Source organism: Ranitomeya variabilis, chromosome 1 (genome assembly GCF_051348905.1).
Source record: "Ranitomeya variabilis isolate aRanVar5 chromosome 1, aRanVar5.hap1, whole genome shotgun sequence".
NCBI lineage: Eukaryota > Metazoa > Chordata > Amphibia > Anura > Dendrobatidae > Ranitomeya > Ranitomeya variabilis.
In genome coordinates this window covers 1,036,047,977-1,036,071,418 of record NC_135232.1, presented here as the reverse complement: position 1 = coordinate 1,036,071,418, position 23,442 = coordinate 1,036,047,977, and the positions used below count along the sequence as shown (strand labels likewise).

Genomic DNA, 23,442 nt, shown 5'->3' with positions numbered 1-23,442 from the left:
GCCTTCAGATTTTGGAAAGAAATCCAATCTCTGCTGTTAAATCCCATAAATGCTGAAATTAACAAGTCCGTCATGTAAATGGATACTTGTCTGGGCTCCTCTATCGCTGTCTGCACCCCTGCAACACAATCACGATGGGTTGCTATTGCAGCTGGGACCTAAATAAGGTGCTTGACCCAATTAGCCCCAGGGCCACTGGCTGGCATATTACACTGCAATGCAGAATCGCCCTCACTGATGCTTGGTATATGCCTGGCAATTACCCTATTTTTTGGACTATAAGACATACTTTTTTCTTCCAAAAATATGCTAGAAAATGAGGTTGTGTCTTTATAGTCCTGATGTACCTGCTCTGGCCGTGGTGGGGAGCAGCAGCACAGGAGCCGGTGTCTGCGGCTTACTCCTGTGCCCGCTGAGAGAGAAATGAATATTCACTGTATTCCACGCCCATGGGCATGGAGGGCCATGAATATTCATTTCTCATTAATAGCATCCTGGTATGCATGGCCCCCATCCTTATCCTGGTACGATTGGCCCCCATCCCCTTCCTGGTATGCAGGGCCCCATCAGAAAAACATTAAAAGAAAAGAACCCCAAACCATTACACTTGCCTTCCTGCGCTCCCTCGCAGCGTCTTGTTCCGGTGCCAGCAGCTGCTTTATGCTTGTAAGCAGCACATGGCAGAAACATCATGTGCTGCTTACAAGCCGAAGGACAGCTGCCGGAATACTCACTGCTCTGCACGCCGGGACTATGTGCGTGGAGGGCAGTGAGTATTTATTGCTCTTTAGTAGCGCACACAGAGTCAGTCGCAGGCTTCCTGCAGCTGCTGGTGCACTCGTGTGCTGCTGCTAAAGGGAATGAATATTCACTGCATTCCACTCCTATGGGACTCTGCATACCAGGAAGGGGATGGGGGCCAATCATACCAACATAAGGATAGGGCCATGCATACCAGGACAGGGATGGGGTCACTGCATACTAGGATAGGGATGAGGTGGACCATTCCAATCAGTATAGGGATGAGGGGCCATGCTTACCATGCTAGGGTAAGGGGGGCATGCATACCAGGATGGGGATGAGGAGGCCATGCATTCCAGGATAGGGATGAGGAGGCTCATGCACACCAGGATGGGGATGAGGGGGCCCATGCATACCAGGATTGATGGGGATGAGGGGGCTCATGCACACCCCAGGAATGGGGATGAGGGGGCTCATGCACACCCCAGGATGGGGATGAGGGGGCTCATGCATACCAGGATTGGTGGGGATGAGGGGGCCCATGCACACCCCAGGATGGGGATGAGGGGGCTCATGCACACCCCAGGATGGGGATGAGGGGGCTCATGCATACCAGGATTGATGGGGATGAGGGAGCCCATGCACACCAAGATGGGGATGAGGGGGCTCATGCACACCCCAGGATGGAGATGAGGGGGCTCATGCACACCCCATGATGGGGATGAGGGGGCTCATGCATACCAGGATTGATGGGGATGAGGGGGCCCATGCACACCAGGATGGGGATGAGGGGGCCCATGCACACCCCAGGATGGGGATGAGGGGGCTCATGCACACCCCAGGATGGGGATGAGGGGGCTCATGCATACCAGGATTGATGGGGATGAGGGGGCCCATGCACACCAAGATGGGGTTGAGGGAGCCCATGCACACAAGGATGGGAATGAGGGGGCTATGTATAACCAGGATAGAGATGATGCGGGCCATGCACACCACGATGGGGAATATAAGACCAGGCACACCAGGATGGGGATGAGGGGGCCCATGCACACCAGGATGGGGAATATGGGACCAGGCTCACCAGGATGGGCATGAGGGGGCCCATGCACACCAGGATGGGGATGAGGGGGCCTATGCATACCAGGATGGGGATGAGGGGGCCCATGCACACCTGGATGGGGGATGAGGGGGCTATGTATACCAGGATAGAGATGATGGGGCCATGTATACCAGGATAGAGATGATGGGGCCATGCACACCAGGATGTGAGTGACAGGGGCCATGCACACCACGATAGGGATGATGGGACCATGCATACCAGGATGGGGGGATATTAAGTACAGAATTGACCACATTTTTTGCTTCAATTTTTTTCTAATTTCCTCCTCTAAAACCTAAGTGCAACTTACAGTCCAAAAAATACGGTACCTTGCTATTTGCAGTTACTAATGGCTCAGTTATTCCTCTTGCCATAATAGATATAAGCTCTATATTTCACTGAGCATGTGGTTATTACAGTCTGAACAATAAGAACCTCTCCTAAGACAATAATTAGATGCAAGAGTCCCCCGGAAAAACCCATAGGCTAGTGACACTGGTCTGTAGTCACAGGTCATAGCTCGGCCTCACCAGAGCAGGATGGAAACCTTGATTTGACCTCCCGCTGGTTATTTTTTTTAGTTTGGTGAGTGAAGGAAATAACTTGCTTGTTCATTCCTAGTTATATTCTGTTCTAGTGGGGGGCATGCCTGGAAATAATGGACAGCTTCACAATATCAATTGTTTTGCAATTTTTCATGAACTTGTTAAAAGAAAGCAGAGGACAGTAGCCGCACATTGCACGCCTAGAGATAATAGTTCTTCTTTAAAAAGGTTCCACTGAGGACGAGACCGGCCACAGCAGATTGTACGGCGAGGACGGAGCTGGAGTCCCCTGCCCTCGCATTGATACTCAGCAGCTGGACCGACAAATAAAGGCAATTATGAAAGAAGTCATTCCCTTTCTGAAGGTGAGAACTGCTTCCAGCTTCTATATAAGTGGTTTATATATTTTTATAGTAAAGGAGTTGACAAGCTACAATGGTGTAAAATAATAAAACTAGTAACTGTACCGGTCCACTCGTCTGATCCTCCTCGCTGTTTTCTTGCTCCCCGATTTATCTGGGCAGATGTGTATTCTCAAAATTTTCTTCTATTTCTACATGAGATTTCCTTTGACCTCCAGTCGCCAAGTGTTGTGTTCTTATTTCCTATAAGTGAAACCAGGTGTATGTGTCCAAATCTGCGCTGCTGACAAAGATGGATGGTGGACGATATTCTTCAAAGCTTTATTTCAAATTGGTTAATAGTCTACGCGTTTCGAGGTCATGCAGGACCTCTTCCTCAGGACAACCTTACAAAAGTTACAAAACCTTACAAAAGTTTTGTAAGGTTTGGTCCTGAGGAAGAGGTCCTGCATGACCTCGAAATGCGTAGACTATAAACCAGTTTGAAATAAAGCTTTGAAGAATATCGTCCGCCATTAATCTATATCAGCAGCGCAGATGTGGAGACATACACCCGGTTTCACCATTATCCTCGGTCTTTGGACCCGTGTCCTGCAGCAGCTGTTCCATGCTTTTCACAAAGTGAGCGTACGTCTCCCCAGTGCACCCCATGTTTTTAACCAGTTGAGACCCTATTTATGCTTTTTTTGCTCTCCAGATTTTCTACTCATGTTTCCTATTAATGTCACCTAATCAGAGTAAGCTTCCTCCGCCTACATCCTTGTACACAAGATCATAAGTGTACTTGATGCGGCATAGGTTACTGTTCCTGCTCATCTGGGTACTATTCTTTGCATCAGTACATTTTTCCTTTAGCAGCATGTGTCGCCGTACACTTGCTGGTCTACTTGGTATTCTTTTTCCTCTCCCACCTGTTACTTCCAGCTGTTCACCACACAATATGTGAATCTTACATGTCATTTATACAGGTCCTATTGGGCTTCAGTGCTTAATGCATTCAGCTAATGCTTGATAAAAATTCTGTTTTTTTAAACCCCCAGGAGGGTCATTCTTTTTGTATCATGGCACATTATACACCTACAATTCTCTTTTATGCCAAATATGCCCGCGCTGCAGTTTCTTTAACAGGTGGCCAGAGCACCGATGTGCAAGGAGAACTTTCATGGGGATGCAGAGCCAATTCCTGGTCTTCTCTGGAATGGTGGTGTTCACAGACGTTCATCACTTTAAAAGATAAAAGAAAAGCTTTTGAAATCTTAAGTGTTTTCCACCACGCTGTTTATGTAAGGCCACTGCCGGAGGTGATAAAAGCTGATGATTGGGGGTGTTTTTTGTTTGACCCCCACCTATCCCATGTTGATCAACTAATGTCGGGGACAGATCATCAATATCATTGTGATGGAAAACACCTTTTTAGTATTTTTATTTACCAAAGTTTTCTCACAGATAAAAATTAGCAGAGCTGTCCTTGAAAGGTGACTCAAGAATCTGTGCGTGGCCAACCATGTTGTGCCAATTGTCACTGCCAATTCCTCACGTGGCAATGCTCACCAGGTTCAGTTACCGCCTCTGCACCTCCAATACTTGCGTCCCTGGGTGGGAGACTTGCGTCCCTGGGTGGGAGACTTGCGTCCCTGGGTGGGAGACTTGCGTCCCTGGGTGGGAGACTTGCGTCCCTGGGTGGGAGACGTGCATCCCTGGGTGGGAGACTTGCATCCCTGAGCGTCTCCTCCCTCCAGGCTTTCCAAATAAAGTAATACAAAGATTATATATAAATAACTTGACAGTTGTGCAATATTCATCGTTGATGTCCGACCCCTTATTAGATATACAGGCTGTAGTACTTGCACACACACCGTGTGCCCAGCGCATCGTCTGAGGTGCACATGCAATGATGTGTTTATGGTACAATTATCTGGAGAGGCCGCTGTGTATTGTTTAATTTCCCAATAGTGATTATTTTTTTACCAGCCACTTACAACATCTTCTCTAGTCTTTTTGTCGGAGATGGTAATCACATGACATTGTCTTCTTAAAGGGGTTTTATATCCTTCTATGATTTTGTTAATATCAATATTGGATAAGTAGGTGTTTGACATATGGTAACCACATCGTGCCATTCTCAGCTCCTGCAGCGGCCGCATGTAAACTCCTCTGCTCCATCACACTGTTTAATTGGTGCTGCCCGGTATTGCTGATCAGCTCTTATTCACGTGGATCTGCAGTACAGAGGTCATCTGAACTGTGAGATGGAGCCATGGCGTGCAGCACTGCAGCGTCTGGAGCTGGAGACCACTGAGGGGTGGGAGGGCTTGTGTCTGACTCCTACTGACCCTCTTGATGACCCGTCATCAGGTCCGTGTAGTGGAAAACTCCTTTAACGCAGTTGAACATAAGTTGACTTATTTGCAACTTGGCGTTAAAAGCTTACTAGAAGTTTGTTTTGTATGAGACATGCCTAGATGTGACTCTGAAGATGTGCTATAGGGGTGGCATTTTAAATAATTATTTTACCCTACCCGCCTCATTTATTTTTGAAGACGCACGTACAGGAGGTCTTGGAGAGACAACAGGTAAGCATAGACTTTCTATTCTAACTTGGTATATTGTGTTGGCTGGTCACCTGCTTAGTGCGATTTTCTGAGGCTCGTTGTTCGGGTGTTTGCAGGAACATATGGAGGAAGTGTGCTCTCCTCATCTCCTGACCGCTATCAGACGAATGGTCCTGACTCTCACCCAGCAGAACGATGAGAGCAAAGAATTTGTGAAATTCTTTCACAAGCAGCTGGGCAGCATCCTGCAGGTATGTGATAAGCTACGTCGCTCCGACGTTCTAAGCTGTTACTGGAAAATTATTCTTATAGGTTCAGAAGTATTTGTGTAAGAAATCGCTGCTTCTCTAACATCGAGGAGACTATTCCTAATTCTCTCTTAAAGAACCAGAAAATGACCTATTGTTTTACATCTGGTTTTTGTGCCTCCCTTAACTCCCATGTTATTGCTCTGCCTTGTGAGACCTGCAGCCAATCAGCAGCCAGTATTGGTGCTCTCACTTCCTTGCAAACTCAGGCATGCGAAGGAAGTGACAGCGCTGCAGCAAGTTAACGGCCGCTGATTGGCTGCAGCGCTTATGTCACGGGAGTCTTGGGAGACACTAACACCAACATTGTTGCAACCGCCCTGGTATAGAACAAGAGTATAGTGTATTTTTATTATTCATATGTGATTGTAGTATTGTAGAAGGGGCTGTCCAAGAAGTGAAGAAACCCTTCTAAGCAGCGTGTGCTTAGCATTTCTCATCTTAGACGTTTGTCATATCTGCTGGGTGTCCGACGGAAAATAATGGAAGTGACCATGCAAGATAAAGACTCCTCTATGTACATTATGGTGCACAAAGGAGTAATTGAGATTTACTGTGTTTCAAGCCATGCAAAGCAATGATTAATTTGGTTGCAATAGTGCATTGGCTTTAACACTTTATCTGCCGGGACAATTTTCACATTTTACACACAGGCTATTCACTGCTTGGACAAACCTAGCTTAAATGTGTAGCCGCTGGTGTAAAAAAAAAAAAAAAAAAAGAAGCATTCCAGCTATATCAGCGCCGGCATCTCCCTGCGCTTGCATGACATGTGGTGCAGCGTTCATGCTTCCATCGCACTTCAAAAGGAATTATGAGCAAAGTAGCTTGTCGATGGCCGCCGGTAGTTATGCCATGCGAGCGCTAGTAGATCCGGCACTGACATGCCTAGTATGAAGCTGGTGCCTGGGAGGGGAGGTGTTATTTTTTGTTTTTTTTTTCAATTTTACATGGACTACTACAGCTTTAAGAAGGGGTTGTCCAAGCAGTGAACAACTACTGTAAACTCGAATTAGAAAACAAATTTTAATTAATAAATATTTAATGTCTGTTTGTAGGCATTGAATGGATGTATTCATTACATCAAGAGGCTGAGTAACTTTACATGTATACCTTTTCACTGAACAGTTTATGCGCTTTTATTAAACTGCCAACCGCTGTAACCTCAGGATCCCACTTCACATACGTACCATGCTGTTACGCCGGCCCAGGACTCTGCATGTGTCCCATGTCATTGCCACAACAGGTTGGAGAAGCCATAGATTTGAAAGGTGTCTGAATTCCTATTTGTGCTGTGTCGGCTCAGAAGCTCACAGGACATGGTCTAGAGTGAATCTAATGGGATCTTCTGGTCAGCTGACCGCAGATATATAGCGGTTTGCAGCCTCTGATATATAGACAAGAATGTTCCCGTTCATTGACAGCTATAAAGTATTTTGAAAATAGTGGAAAAACTGATTATAGACAACAATTGTGATCACTGATTTTTTTTTTTTGATTCATCTGTTACAATTTTTTTTGTATTAGGATTCATTGGCAAAGTTTAGTAATAAAAAGTTGAAGGACTGCGGGGAAGATCTTCTTGTGGAGATTTCGGAAGTGTTGTTCAATGAGCTGGCCTTCTTCAGGCTGATGCAAGACCTGGACAATAGCAGCAGCTCGGTGCAGAGCCAAAGCCAGAACAAGTCAGACGCGGATGTTCTGCAGTCGTTCTCCAAAGAGGTCAATGATTTTACCATTCTGTCATAACATACAGTGTGTCATATTAACTGATTTTAGAATTTGCTAGCCTAATATATGTTGTCATTTCTTTTTCTTCGTGCAATTTATTGCTTTGATGGGAGGCACATTATGTGCAGTACGATTTCCTTTGGGCAAATCTTCAATAGCAATTCAGGATAAATGTAAAACGGTTTATAAATCTGATTTTAAAAAAACATTTATAGGAAATTTTAAACTGAGTCATTGAGTTGTCAAGATTCAGAGGCCTGATAGTAGTATAGTTGTATATCGTTTCTGATATTCGGGGACAAATGGAATTTACATTTTGAAAAGTAATTGAAAATTATAACAGAAGAATAAAAGCCATTTCCAACCAACAATATCCTTATTAAACAGTGTCCTTGTCCACATGGACTGTGTGGGATGTTAAAACCTGCTCTATAGAGTATATTCTTTGATATGCTGGTTGCATGAATTAGGTGACAGGTTCCCTTTCATTATTTTGGGGTCCCATTTAACATAACAATGGATAGTCTCTTCCCACAGCGTTGCCGTTCCTTCCATGTCAGTGCTGCTATTATGTGACCATGTCTGATCTGACCGCTGCAGACAGTGAGCGGCTGCTGATTGGCTGGAGCTCCTCAATACTCCGTCAGAGAAGACGTCCGCTCTAAAGACTGCTGCTGGTCAGTCCTTGCTTATTGGCGGCAGTGGTCACTTAACACACAATGTCATGTGTACCGCCAGGAATTGCGGCCCTGGCAATGCACACGGCACCACTATAGGAGGGGGGTATCCATTGTTACTTTAAATGTGACCCTGACATGATTAAGCAGTGGTGGACAACCTGTCTGATCTGTAGGCAGAATGGTATAGAGTAGTAGGAGCTGATCAGAAATTGATTCTGGGAAATGCATTTTATTAAAACCCTGATTCTTGTATTCATGTGTCCACTCAGTGATTGCCACTACCGCCTAACTGCATGCAGAGAGATTGCGGTCAACTAGTAGGACCGTAAACTGCTCTCCTTTGCATTCAGACTCCAGGGATTTTAATGACTGCAAACAATTAATATTTATTCTTTTCCTACAAACCTATATATCCGTGTGCTCCGCTTCTTCTGGTCTATAGCATGCTGTCCACAGACTGAACTGCATCGTATAATGTGACATGATTCATTTAATGCTGATCCTAATTTAGCAATCGAGATAGTGGATATCGCCAAGCATTGCCAGGAAGCCCTATAAAGGGCTGTTATATGTGACCACAGCTCTGCAGCACAGTTATGTGATTGTTTGGTTAATGGTAAACACAAGGTTCTCCTGCACAACCTAAAGGTGAGAGGTCCACCCCGACCGGTGCCCAGGACTTTTCTTAAAATGATGTTCAGTTGCAAATGATGATCCGTTGATACAACATGTTTATAGTTCTAGTTTTCGCTTCACTCATAGTAACACAACACTAAAAGTAACTAAAGCCCCAGATAAATGATATGACAGACACCAGCCGCACACACAGACCTCACTAGATTAGGCCAGATTCACACGGACCGACGCAAAGTCATCAGTTTTATGTCCAGGAAAAACTGTTGATATTTCATCCGTATTGTTATCTGTATTGCCTCAATGTGCCAGACTTTTGCATTTATCTGCCATCCGCGTATGCATTTTTGTACAAGACCATGACCTCTGTTTTTCAGGAACAATTTTTAATAAATGATAAAGAACAAATAGTCTCTTTATAATTGTAATGTATCCGTGAAAAATGAATGACATATGGATGGTAACCAGAACGTGCTCGGATAGCGTGTGTCTGGAGTATCTTGGGAGCGCTCTGATAATGTATTCGGTTCCCTGCGGCTGCGTGTTTTTCAGTGATAGACAGACACAACACATGCTTGTATGGCAACCTCCGCATGTGTTGCAACTGTCTACCGCCGCAAAACATGCAGCCGCAGGGACGAGAATGTATTATTCGAGAGCCCAAGATACTCGGATAACACCCAAGCACGTTCACTCATCACTGATGGTAACCCTTGAAATCTGTTTTTTTACGCAGCCCTTGACTTATAATGAGCGAGTGTGATCTGGAATACAGATCACAGTATTATTGCATGATGCGATTTTTATTTTTTTTTGCACACAGACTATCAGACTGTGTGAAATGTTCCTCTGAACTAGACCATTGACTTGGATTGCTCTTTGTGCTGTTAGTATACTAATACTTTTGCATGAAGATAGCACCAAAGTGTTTAATACATTCATGTGAACGATCCCTTATAATGGGGTCCGAAATCCTACATTTTTTGTTTAGTTTTTGCTTTTCTGACCAAAGCCTTTGGCTGCAGTTTAAATGGGAAACTACAGTAGCCTTAGATATATTCTCTCTTGCTCAAGTTAGCATTTTGTTTTGCTTATGAGTAAATTGAACCATTTGTTATCAGTGTGCTATTGGTACTTTATTTTTTCCCTCTCATGTGTTCATTTTTGTTATCTATGTGCAATAATTTTTTTTTCTTGTAAAGAAAAAAATTTCAAGCTTCGACTACCCATTAAACAGTAAAAAAATAAATAAAAAAATTAAAAAAAATGGATTTTGCAACGTAAATCTAAGTCTGACAAAATATTATAAGCAAGATTGCCGTTTCAAGTTCTCTAGGGGGAGTCTAAAAAATAATGTATTAGATAAAAGAAAAAGCTTTTTAAAGTATGAGAAAAAAAATTGCATCACCTCCCTCCAGTTCCTTCTCTCATTAAAAAATATTTAGTATAGCTGCATTTTTTAAATGTCCCATCTATCATAATATAAATATAATTAACCCGATCAGTAATACTATAAAGAGAAAAAAAACCTAAACTCTGGAATTGCATTTATTTTTTTTGCACCGCAGCACCTCAAAAAATGCCATAAGTGATTAAATCGTCATATCTACCCCAAATAATATCAATGGAAACTTAAGTATTCCATGCAAAAAAACAAACAAATTCTTGTATGGTAATGTCAATAGAAGAAGACTTTAAAAAAAGCTCGTGGTCATGAAGGGGTTAATGGGCCATATACTGAAGAAGTGGAAATGATGGAAGAACATTCACATAAATTAGAAAGCAGCATAATTTACCCACCTGACCACATGAGGGCCCAGTACACCATTTCATCTGGATATTCTCTCCTAGGCTAAGAAAATGTTTGTGGGTGAAGAAAGTCCCGAAACCGGGGAGATTGATGATGAAGATAAGGTATGTGTATGAGTAATTAACATGTAGATCTGTCTGTCTGTACACGTATTTCTGTGGTTGATGTATTACATGTACAGTTGACACTAGAAGTTTACCTGGCTATATAAACACACATGCATGTTTTTCTCTGTATCGGACATGAAATCAGAATAAACCTTTCCCGCTTTAGGTCAATTAGGATTAGTAACTATATAATATTTGTCAAATGCCAGAATGAGAGAGAATGTTTTAAGGCATTTTTATTACTTACTGCAAGGTCAAAAGTTTACATACACTAAAATTCCTATGCTTTTAAACAATTCTGGCCTGCCCAAATGATGTCATGTGTTTGGAAGCTTCTGATAGGGTTTTTGGCAATATCTGTTAGAGACACACCTGTTGATGTATTTTAATGCACACCTGAAACACACTGCTTCTTTGTGTAGCATCATTGGAAAGCCTCAAGAAATCAGCCAAGGTATCAGGAAGAGAATTGTGGACTTGCACAAGTCTGGCTCATCCTTGGGTACAATTTCAAGATACCTGAAAGTGCCTTGTTCATCTGTACAAACAATTATTGTGCACAGTAACCTACACTGTCAGGTCAGCACCATTATACTGATTGCAATGATACCTTGGTTGATGAAATCCATCTTGTGGTTATTACTTAATATTTATTTTCAGTTTTGAGTTAATGATATGCTCGTGATCCGGGGCGGCCTGTGAGGGGGGTCTTCATGTCGTGCTTTGAATAGGTATTAGCAAGATGGCGGCACTTGCACAGTAGCAGCTATCGGATCGCCGATAGCTGCTACTGCATAGGCGCGGCCAGCTCCATATTCAGACTGATTTATTTTTTTGATGAATTAATGTATACCATAAAAAAATAATAATTAACTGCACATTACACATGTGAACAGGCTGCAGCACAGGCGCCTGTGTGCTGCAGGTGATTTTTTTTTTCACATATATCAGTGACCTGTCAAAAGCCATACTGAGGAATACCTAATCAGAGCACCACATGAAGACCCCCCACAGGACGCCCCGGAGCACGAGCATATCATTAAAGGGAATCTGTCACCCCAAAAATCCTATTTGAGATAAGGCCACCGGCATCAGGGGCTTATCTACATCATTCTGTAATGCTGTAGATAAGCCCCCGATGTATCCTGAAAGATAAGAAAAAGAGGTTAGATTATACTCACCCAGGGGCGGTCCCGGTACGATGGGCTTCGCGGTCCGGTCCGGGGCCTCCCATATTCTTACGATGACGTCCTCTTCTTGTCTTCCTGCCGCGGCTCCGGTCCAGGTGTACTTTATCTGTCCTGTTGAGGGCAGAGCAAAGTACTGCAGTGCACAGGCGCTGGGCTTCTCTGACCTTTCTTGGTGCCTGCGCTCTGCAGTACTTTGCTCTACCCTCAACAGGACAGATAAAGTACGCCTGGGCCGGAGCCGCGGCAGGAAGACAAGAAGAGGACGTCATCGTAAGAAGATGGGAGGCCCCGGACCGCGACGCCCATCGTACCGGGACCGCCCCTGGGTGAGTATAATCTATCCTGTTTTTCTTACCTTTCAGGATACATCAGGAGCTTATCTACAGCAGTTCAGAATGCTGTAGATAAGCCCCTGAAGCCGGTGGTGGCCTTAGTTCATATACGATTTTTGCGGTGACAGATTCCTTTTAACTACAAACTGAAAATAGAGATTAAAGAACAACCGCAAGACGGGTTTTATCAACCAAGGTATCATTGTAATCAGTATAACGGCTCAGACCTGACACTGTAGGTTACTGTGCACAATCCTGCTGACAGGTTCCATTTAACACTCCCAGCATCTATTTTCATGCTCCGATTTTTAGGCTTTCTGGAAATTGTCATTTTTTATAAAGTGTTTATTTTTTAAATATAAAAAAATAGAAGTGTGCCAGAAATATGAAGGAGCATTGTAAAGTACCAGCGAGCATTCAGAGGATGGCCTGATGTCAGCCGTCAGTGTGTCTAAATAGGGATTATTTATGTATCAGAGAAGGGTTCCCTGCTCGGGCTATTACAGCTCATACATTTTACATGGAGGGGCCTTCATTTTAGTAATCTCTGTGCTTGAAGGGGTTTTCCGGTTTTGGAAAACCCTTATTTCCTGGCTTAAGTTTGCATAGAAAAAAAACAACTTTTTTCTTTTTCTACTCTACTTGGGTCCAAGAATGAATCTCCGCTGCTGCTCCTGGTGTTCGTTATTGGCTGCAGTGCTGACGCCACAATGATAGTGTTGCAGCCAATCCCTGGCTCTGGTGGTGTTGACGTCACGACCCGCTAAAAGCCTCTTTGCTCCATTATTGGCTGCTTGTGACGTCAGCACTGTAAACAACCATACAACATGAGAGCAGGAAGAGACTCGGCGCAGGACCCCGGGACGGAGAATACCGCACTATCTACAGCTGCGTAACAGGGGTTTCTCCTTCGCCTCATTGGGGACACAGACCGTGGGTGTCTGCTGCTGCCGCTAGGAGGCGAACACTAAGTAGACACAAAAGGTTAGCTCCTCATCTACAGTATACGCCACACACACTGGCTGCAGTTCAAGCTGTGTGTCAGTAGGAGGCACATGTGTTCTGGAAAGCACATACACCTTATGTTATCAGAGTGGAGACTGTCCGCTCCCACTAGTGACATCCGATCACCACGTCGTCTCGTCCTGCACTACCTGGCACTGAAGTTGTGGCTCTATTTAAATGTCTTTGCTTGTTAGGACAAAGATGAAACCGAGACCTTGGCAAAAACTCAGACCAAAAATATTGATGTATCTGAAGCTCTAAGTGGAAGATCTGACATTTCAGACGATGAAGATGGAAATGAAAACTTACCCGTATCCATCAGTATGTATTTTTTTTCTTTATTCACTTGATGATTCTTAGGTCTTAGGTTTTGTATACACACATGTTAATGAATTGGGGAATTTTTCCCATAGATAAGGATATAGTATCTGAAGCTTACATATACATTGGATGTTATAGATGAAGACTAGCATTTTTAATTGGTTTTACAGTGTCTTAATAAAACCCAGTGCCTTGGATTGGCCTCTTGTGTATTCCAGTGTGTAGGTGGCATCTTTTAGGGGCATAAACTGTTGGCTATCGGAAACAATCCAAATAAAAAAAAAATCTGCATACATGAGTCACTTTTTGTACAACAGAACCTGATGACTTATGATAAATTTTTCTGGTTTCTGTTTAATATTTATTCGGCATAGTTGTACTGGGGGCAATAGAAACCACTAGTGTGAACAGGTTTCAGACCAATGGCAAAGATGCTGATTGACTATATGGGTGTAGTGTAAATGTTGGCTTGGGAATGTGAATGCAGTAGGAAATAGCTGGAAAACTGGAGTCACAAAGCATTGTTCAACTAGGGGATGAGGGTAAAGGGTGAACCAGTGGTAAATGTGTATTATCTGTCCACTGGATAAGTAATGTTACATGGGAGGGGGTCCAATCATTGGAAACTCTACAGATCAGTGGGACAGGGGGCTGCTGTGCCCCTAAACTGCATGATCTAGTAGGTGTGTATTCAGCCGTCCAGCAAGTGCTGTTCTCCTCCATATAAACCCACAGAAGCAGTCTAGCTTTGTAATTGGCTTTCTATGCTATGGCTTCAATTGGGCTAAAGGTGAAGTTTAACAGTATTAATATTTTTCTCCTTCGCCTCACTGGGGGACACAGGACCATATTAATATTTTTTACACTGAAAGTAGGTCAACTTTAATGTTAAAGTGCTTTCACCAAGTTTTATATTAATTCTTATACATATGTGATTAAAACACTACCATGTGCACATTTGTTTTGCTAGGGGGTTTGCAGAACTTGAAGGTTTATTTATTTATTTTTTATTAAAGGGAATCTGTCACCCCAAAAATCGTATATGAGATAAGGGCACCGGCATCAGGGGCTTATCTACAGCATTCTGTAATGCTGTAGATAAGCCCTTGATGTATCCTGAAAGGTAAGAAAGAGGTTAGATTGTACTCACCCAGGGGCGGTCCTTCTGCGGTCCGGTCCGATGGGCGTCGCGGTCCGGTCCAGCGCCTCCTATCTTCCTACGATGACGTCCTCTTCTTGTCTTCCTGCCGCGGCTCCGGCGTACTGATTTGCCCTGTTGAGTGCAGAGCAAAGTACTGCAGTGTGCAGGCATCGGACTTCTCTGACCTTTCCCGGCACCTGCGCACTTCAGTACTTTGCTCTGCCCTCAACAGGACAGACAAAGTACGCCGGAGCCGCAGCGTGAAGACAAGAAGAGGACATCATCGTATGAAGATGGGAGGCCCCGGACCGCGACGCTCATCGGACCGGTCCGCAGCAGGACCGCCCCTGGGTAACTATAATATAACCTGTTTTTCTTACCTTTCAGGATACATCGGGGGCTTATCTCATATACGATTTTTGGGGTGACAGATTCCCTTTAAGTGTAAACAATTGGAGCCAAAAACAATTTTTTGCAGTTGGGTTTCATCAAAAACGTTGCACCATTTGCCTTCTATAGCCTTTATGCTGCACTGTCTATTGCTGGCTGCAGAATGAGTTGGCTGTGATCTCTGACCCTCTGATGGGGGAGGTTGTAACTTTTCCCTGTCTTTTTCTGTAGCTCCTCTCCACTGACAGACATTGGGAAAGCTGCAGATGCAGGGAAAGAAAGGGCCTATGAAGGCCAAATGGTGCAACATTTTTAATGAACACACATTCCCAAAAATATTTTTTGCATTAAAATGAAAAAAAAAAAAAAGTCTTTAAAGTAGAACAACCCCTTTAAATCATTGTATGTATTGTCTTTATGCATTAGGCTTATCCAAAGCAGAAACACAGGCTTTAACAAATTATGGCAGCGGAGAAGATGAAAATGAAGAGGAGGAGGAGAATTATGATTTCGATGCAGGACCTGTAGACGTACAGACCTCACTAGAAGCCAGCACTGAGAAGGCAGAGGAACGTGAAGCAGAGCCAGTGAGTTTTCTGTAGATGTTGGTCATCGTTTTCTGATCATTGCAGAACAATGTTCAATGACTTGTTCTATTTAATTACAGGTTTTAAACAACAGTCCAAAGGAAATGGCAAAAAGCGAAAATTCTGCGCTGCCGAGACAGGAAACAGGTAATTTATCTCCATGTTGTAAGCAGCATGTTTTGATGATCTCTATTATGCTAATGGACCGTTGTGTACAGAGCAGTTTGGATATTCACAATTAAGAAAATTTGTAACTTCAGAAAGATTAACTAATATGCAGTGCATTAACCCCTTCATGACCGTGGGATTTTCCCACTTTTTTATTTTTCCATCAGTTTGGCCATGTGAGGGCTTATTTTTTGCGGGACGAGTTGTACTTTTGAACGACATCATTGGTTTTACCATGTCGTGTACTAGAAAACGGGAAAAAAATTCCAAGTGCAGTGAAATTGCAAAAAAAAAGTGCAATCCCACACTTGTTTTTTGCTTGGCTTTTTTGCTAGGTTCACTAAATGCTAAAACTGACCTGCCATTATGATTCTCCAGGTCATTATGAGTTCATAGACACCTAACATGACTAGGTTATTTTTTACCTAAGTGGTGAAAAAAAATTCCAAACTTTGCTAAAAAAAAAAAAAATTGCGCCATTTTCCGATACTCGTAGCGTCTCCATTTTTCATGATCTGGGGTCGGTTGAGGGCTTATTTTTTGCGTGCCGAGCTGGCGTTTTTAATGATACCATTTCGGTGCAGATACGTTCTTTTGATCGCCCATTATTGCATTTTAATGCAATGTCACGACGACCAAAAAACTGTAATTCTGGCGTTTCGGATTTTTTTCTCATTACGCCGTTTAGCGATCAGGTTAATGCTTTCTTTTATTGATCGGGCGATTCTGAACGTGGCGATACCAAATATGTGTAGGTTTGATTTTTTTTATTGATTTATTTTGATTGGGGCGAAAGGGGGGTCATTTAAACTTTTATATTTTTTTTATTTTTTTCACATTTTTTTCAACTTTTTTTTTTTACTTTTGCCATGTTTCAATAGCCTCCATGGGAGGCTAGAAGCAGGCACAACTCGACCGCCTCTGCTACATAACAGCGATCATCAGATCGCTGCTATGCAGCAGAAAATCAGGTGTGCTGTGAGCGCCGACCACAGGGTGGCGCTCACAGCTACCGGCGATCAGTAACCATAGAGGTCTCAAGGACCTCTATGGTTACAATACTGAAGCATCGCCGACCCCCGATCATGTGACGGGGGTCGGCGATGATGTCATTTCCGGCCGCCCGGCCGGATGCGGTAGTTAAATGCCGCTGTCTGCGTTTGACAGCGGCATTTAACTAGTTAATAGCGGCAGGTGAATCGCGATTTCACCCGCCGCTATTGCGGGCACATGTCAGCTGTTCAAAACAGCTGACATGTCTCGGCTTTGATGCGGGCTCACCGCGGAGCCCTGCATCAAAGCAGGGGACCTGACGTCGGACGTACTATCCCGTCCGACATCAGGAAGGGGTTAATGTAGCGTGTTTCTTCACAAACTGAACAAATGACAAACGTATCCATAGGCGTTATTTAACTGATAGAGGCCAAAAAATTGCCCTTCTGACATCTTTTGGGCCGATGTACTTTGGTCTGCTGTACTCCATTCAGAAGATCCAGCACAAAAATACATATTGTGATGAATGCCACTGGTAAAGAATGTGCTCATGTCTTTTTCAGGCAGATTCTGCTCTTAAAACAAAAGGGAAAAGCTCTGAAAAAACAGTCAAAAGAATGAATATATGCATTTTTATGTAACAAAAGAAAAAACTTGCTGTACTATTCAGTTTTTTGAGCATCTTTTAACTGCTTCAGATTTTCGAAGACGCCAAGCAATTCACAGAAGCGAGCTGACCGTTCTTTAGGCATCTCACTTCCTGAAGACACTTTATTATACAAGTCAAGGGGAGTCTCCAAAGACAACCCGGCGTCTTTTTGAGCATTTCGACAGTGTTCCTGCTTTTGGTTTTATTAATTGTTGAAAGGAATAATGAATAAAAAAAAGTCAGGAAAACGCCAGTGAAAAAGATGACCCAAAATTTAAAAAAAAAAAACACTGGTGGTCAAAATTGTCAAAAGGCACTCAAAAATGATCCTCCACCCCATCACACGGTAAAAAATAAACGGCTAAAAGTTAAACAAGTTTTGTGGATCTGCCCATATACTTATACTGTGGCCTACATCACAGTGTACCTCCAGAAGACGCTGCCAGCTCGTGTAAAAGCCCCTTATACTGTGAGCGGCCGCTGTTGATATGATGGTGTTTTAGTTTTATGGTAATTTTCACACAGATTGCTAGATGTGACGGCTCCAGCTTTATCCCATTACAAGGGAGGAAAACAAGCCGTTCTTTTTTGCAGCATTCTTACATCACTAAATACATTGTTTAAATAGCGTGTGAACTTCATTGTATGGGTCGTCATGATTATGACAGTTTGTTTTTTTTCAGTTTTTTTTTTTAATCTAAATGCCTTTGTAAAATGCTGTTGTATAAAAAGTTGCTGAAGAGATTATGTAAATTTGTTAAGAGGTCTGTAAGTGGGAGACTTCTTAGTAGTTGTACTCTAGTTACCGTCACAACTTCCTTGTTTTGGAAAACATTCAGAGTGTGGAATAAAAATAAGAATCCAGGTTCACATCATGTTTGCCCCACATGTTCATGACTTTGTCAGGTGCTTACATGAGAAGATGCAACCAAAAAAAAAAATATTTGAAGCAGAACCACTTAGGCTAAGTGCACACGTTGCAGAATTGCCGCGGAAATTTGTGCGGTAATTCTGCAACTCCTGCCGCGGGTATATCGCATGCGGAATTGGCATGCGTATTCCCGCTAAACACTAGCGTATTTAGCTTGCAGAATGCTGGCTTTTTCCAAGCGATCTGTAGCATCGCTTGGAAAACTGACTGACAGGTTGGTCACATTTGTCTAACACAGTGTTTGACAAGTGTGACCAACTTTTTACTATTGATGCTGCCTATGCAGCATCAATAGTAAAAGATAGTGTTAAAAATAATAATAAAAAAAAAATCGTGATATTCTCACCTTCCGGCTTCCCCAGCAGTCTTCCCGCTCCTTGCCATGCTCCGGTCCCAGTAATGCTTTGTGGCAATGACCTCAGATGATGTAGCAGTCTCGCGAGTCCGCACGTCATCACAGGTCATTGCCGCAAGGCATTATTGGGAACAGAAGCATTGCGAGGAGCGGGAAAGGCTGCTGGGGAAGCCGGAAGGTGAGAATATCATGATTTTTTTATTTTCATTTTTTTTTTTTTAAACAATTATATGGTACTCAGGGCCTGGAGGAGAGTCTCCTCTCCACCACCCTGGGTACCATCTGCACATGATCCGCTTACTTCCCGCATGGTGGGCATAGCCCCATACGGAAAGTAAACGGATCAATACATTCTTATGTGTGTGGAATCCCCGCGATTCCGCACAAAGAAAAAATTCGTAATGCATTCTAAAAATAGGGTGCTTAATGTGAGCCTTTTTTTCGCGTTTTTATAGCGAAAAACGCGAACAAACATGAACGTGTGCACATAGCCTAACAGAGCCATTCACTATGAGGCAGATGGGGTCACCTTGTGCTCCATGTGGCCTCTGGTGTGGGAGTATCTGCTTTTTAGACAAGAGTGGCAGGCCATGCTTTTGTGTCTGCCCTAAAAGACTTAACACTGTCAGAATGGGGGCCAAGTGAAGCACTAAGTGATTGTGTCATTATAGGGAATGATTCTTTGAGGGTTCTGTGCAGATCCCATTTTGTGGGCTTCAGATAGAAGCCCCTGATGGAATCTCAATCTTCAGTCAAGTGTGATGTGAACTGTCTAAAATGTGAATAAGCATGTATTCTCTTATGTCCTGTGATCTTGATCTAGGAGAAGACCAGACATCGGAGGAAGACAAGAAGGGTTCACCAGCAAACTCCGCAGCAGAAAATGTGGCCCCATTGCTGCTGAGTAAAGAGGACGATATATTGTCACCTGTAGATGTTGACACCAAGTCGTCACTGGCATCCGCAGAAAGCTCAGGACCTGGCAGCCCAGCAACCGATTCCCCCGTGATAGTTAATGAATTCGTAAGTCATCATTTATGTGTGATAAAGTCCCCAAACTGAATATAGAAAATATTACAAGGCGTCTCTGAACTTCAGACCTGCCTTCTGCTGGTAACTGTCTGTGGGGCGAATACTTCTCCACTGATCACAGAAATTATTACTTTTTACAACTGTCCGCATGGCCACCTGCATAGATTGAGAGATCTGTTTTGGTCTGGACTGTTAGCTTTGTGACAAGTGCAGACTGGAGATGGAATGTCAGTTATGACTATTACGACTCCCTAGCGAACCTCTGCCCCTTGACCAATTCATTTTTTTTATTTAGAAGTTTGCTTTTTCCATAGCAGGAAACTGGTTCTGGCAATCTGAGTCAGAAATCTGATGAAGAGGACTTTGTGAAAGTTGAGGATTTGCCTCTTAAACTAACCTTACCCAAGGTACTTATGTGTTAAGTTTCAAAATTAAGAAAATTAAATGACTTTACTGTTCCAATTATAATTTTGATTTCTTGTTTCCAGAGTGAGCTAATGGCTGAGATGGAGAAGGACGAACTGAAAAACAATTTATGTGATGAGATTCTGAGTTTGAATGGACAAGGAAACGGTGCGGAGGAGTTGGCAGGAGACGCATTGTCACTGAAAGAGCCGGGTGAGTTCTCCATCTCCTGTGTACCCAGCGCTGCATCTTCTCCCTGTATCACACACACCCCTTTTACTAGGTTTAAAAATAAGCATATTTAGTATTGGCATGATAGTAAAAGTTTGATTTGATGAAAAATGTTCAGCCTCCATGCCTTTCTAATAAAAAGGCAGTCAAAATGAATATCAATAACATCATCAGCTTGCCACTGAACAATTAACCCCTCACAGGGCTCCATTGACAGAAAAATAATTTACTTTTCTTGGCAAATGGCGACACAAACCAAAGTTTATTTTTTGTTTATACAAATTTCTGATTTTTTTTTTTGTTTTTACCACTTTAATCCCTTCGTGAACTTGGGATTTTCCGTTTTTCAGTGTTCGTTTTTCGCTCCCCTCCTTCCCAGAGCCATAACTTTTTTTACTTTTCCATCGAAAAGATACATTCTTTTGATCACCCGTTATTGCATTTTAATGCAATGTCGCGGCAAAAAAAAACATAATTCTGGCTTTTCAAAAATTTTTCTCGCTACGCCGTTTAGCGATCAGGTTAATCCTTTTTTTTTTATTGATAGATCGGACGATTCTGAACGCGGCGATACCAAATGTGTAGGTTTGATTTTTTTTTTGTTATTATTATTGATTTATTTTGAATGGGGCGAAAGGGGGGTGATTTAAACTTTTTTTTTTTTTTTCACATTTCTTTTTTACTTTTTTTTTTTTTTTTTTACTTTTGCCATGCTTCAATAGCTTCCATAGGAGGCTAGAAGCTGGCACAACTCGATCGCCTCTGCTACATCATCAGATCGCTGCTATGTAGCTGAATTGCAGGTGTGCTATGAGCGTCGCTCACAGCTAGCCGGGATCAGTAACCATAGAGGTCTCAAGGACCTCTAGGGTTACTATGCAGAAGCATCGCTGACCCCCGATCATATGACGGGGGTCAGCGATGCGCTCATTTCCGGCCGGATGGCTGGAAGCGCCGGTTAAATGCAGCTGTCAGCGTTTGACAGCGGCATTTAACTAGTTAATAGCGGCGGGTGAATCGCGATTTCACCCGCCGCTATTGTGGGCACATGTCAGCTGTTCAAAACGGCTGACATGTCCCGGCTTTGATGCCCACCACTGGAGCCCTGCATCAAAGCGTGGTATCTGACCTCGGACGTACTATCCCGTCCGAGGTCAGAAAGGGGTTAAAACAAATCAAAAACCTATAAAATTTGGGTATCTCTGTAATTGTACTGTCCTACAAAATGATGTTGCCAGATCATTTTTACCATACATTCCCCCAAAAAACAATTGCTGACTGTGTATTATATGTCAAAATATATGGTGTCATTCATAACTACAACCTGTCCCACAGGAAAACAGCCCACATATGGTTATGTCAATAACGCAAATCTTGGAAGAAGGGGGAAGCAAATGCAATAATTGGCCACTGACAAAAACTGGTAAACTAAAATATCACTAGAAAGAGGTTTATAGAAGTTTTCCAGAATTTTGTATTTCTTGCAGTCTGCCTGGAAACCTTAGTGGGGTACGCTAGCCCCAGTAGCCAGAAGAGAATAACTCTTTAGCAGGGCTGGGTCAGGGTAGTGCATCGCTGGCACGCTACAGGTTTACATTTTATATTCTTTGGTTTATTTTCTTGCAGAAAGTATTGGATCCCATCCTGCCTGAAATACGCTGATCGTCACTCAATCCAGACCTGAAGCAAATGATAAATCTGCACTATACCTTCTAAGTTTGAAAGTTTAAATAAAAAATAGGTGATGTCTTAGGATGCAGCCATTTGGGATCAGTTGAGTTAAGGATAAACCTGTCCGTTCTAGTTATGTAAGGAATCCTTCGTGGATTAAGAAGTCCGAACACTGTTCATCTTCCATGTCCTAATCTATTTCTTTCTATGGTTTTCTTTTTGTAAATTCGGAATTGTTACAATGAAGTTCTAAATAAAGTTTTGGTTTATCTGTACTCGTGTTTTACCCCCTGTAAAGTTGTCTGTAAAGCTTGGTGTCTGAAAATGACACTCATTGGTCATGCATTATCTCCTAACATGAGCAGTTCCAGCTTATCATTTCTAAAATTGCACATCTTGCTTGATCATATAATTTGGGGAAAATAAGCCGATCATTTTCACCTATGAAATGCTCTGCTCCCCAATCTAAGTCTGTTTGTCTAAGGGAACTACTTTCTTTAAGGTGGGGTTACAGCATGGAATGTTAGTGGTGCTAAAATAACCAGCAGAAATTCTGCAGCTAAGTATATTTTAGAGGAGAGCTGTCATGTGAAATAAACTCTGTTGACTTGCAGATTACGGGTTTAATCTGCAGACTTACAGCGTTCTGAAGCCATTACTCCCAGCAGCCCCAGGCATTCAGTCATAGAGATGCGGCCGGCTCAGTGACTGAGTACCTAGTGAGCAGCATCTATAACCAGACCCCGGCACTGACTGACAGCCTTTTCTGTACTGATGCACTGCTGAGCTGGCTGTCAGTCCGTGCCTGAGTGTGGTTACAGCCGCCGCTACCTATGCACTGACTGATGCTGCTCCGGCCACACCCGCATGACAGAAAGCCCAAAGCTGCCAGGAGGCATAAAGTTCATTTCCTCCTGGTAACTGGGCTTCAGTGTTGCAGTCGCACAGCTTCAGAATGCTATTAACCTTCAGATTAACTCTATATCTGCAGGTTAATAGTGGTTTTTCACATTACAGGTTCCCTTTAACCCTATTTATTTACAGCATTAAAAAGTCCACTGTGGACTCTAAGTATGCTGCTGTATATTCAAATGTGCATAGCAGTAACAATCGGAGAATGGCCATAGTAGTTATGTATTACAGCACTTGTACTTTTGAGTATCTGAAGGGAATCTGACAGTTTCCCTTGGCCCCCCCAACACATTTAAATTGTTATCTTTATATTGTTCCTAACCATGTTTATTAAGTAGATTTTCCAGTACGTCCCTCGGGACAGCACACCAGGAGTTTGTCCTGCCTTGACCGTTGACAAGACAATATCACAGAGCTGTTACAAGGCCCCTCCATCCTCAAGTGTTTTTCCTGTCCCCACAGAGGATAGTCGCATGAGAGATGCTCCTAGAGTGAAGATATCTTATCCTATGGCGCTTCATTGTACTGACTCATGGGCATTGCGCAGTCCCGGCCTTTTCT

General features: G+C 43.1%; 1 protein-coding gene across 8 annotated transcripts in view; it reads left to right on the top strand.

The window, feature by feature from the left end:
• Nucleotides 1-22,244, top strand: part of PCM1 (pericentriolar material 1) — a 130,676-nt gene extending 108,432 nt beyond the window's left edge. For 4 of the 8 annotated variants that reach the window (XM_077279656.1, XM_077279654.1, XM_077279658.1 and 1 more), the window contains exons 27-38: nt 2,614-2,750; nt 5,288-5,320; nt 5,416-5,550; nt 7,135-7,329; nt 10,503-10,565; nt 13,290-13,416; nt 15,374-15,534; nt 15,615-15,681; nt 19,454-19,653; nt 19,977-20,069; nt 20,151-20,280; nt 21,925-22,244. In XM_077279656.1, the coding sequence (XP_077135771.1) occupies nt 2,614-2,750; nt 5,288-5,320; nt 5,416-5,550; nt 7,135-7,329; nt 10,503-10,565; nt 13,290-13,416; nt 15,374-15,534; nt 15,615-15,681; nt 19,454-19,653; nt 19,977-20,069; nt 20,151-20,280; nt 21,925-21,950 (1,367 nt within the window). In that variant the 3' untranslated portion in view covers nt 21,951-22,244. The remainder of the gene's footprint in view (nt 1-2,613; nt 2,751-5,287; nt 5,321-5,415; nt 5,551-7,134; nt 7,330-10,502; nt 10,566-13,289; nt 13,417-15,373; nt 15,535-15,614; nt 15,682-19,453; nt 19,654-19,976; nt 20,070-20,150; nt 20,281-21,924) is intronic. The other 4 variants (XM_077279661.1, XM_077279660.1, XM_077279659.1 and 1 more) reach the window with 3 other exon arrangements.
• The last annotated feature ends 1,198 nt before the right edge of the window (nt 22,245-23,442 follow it).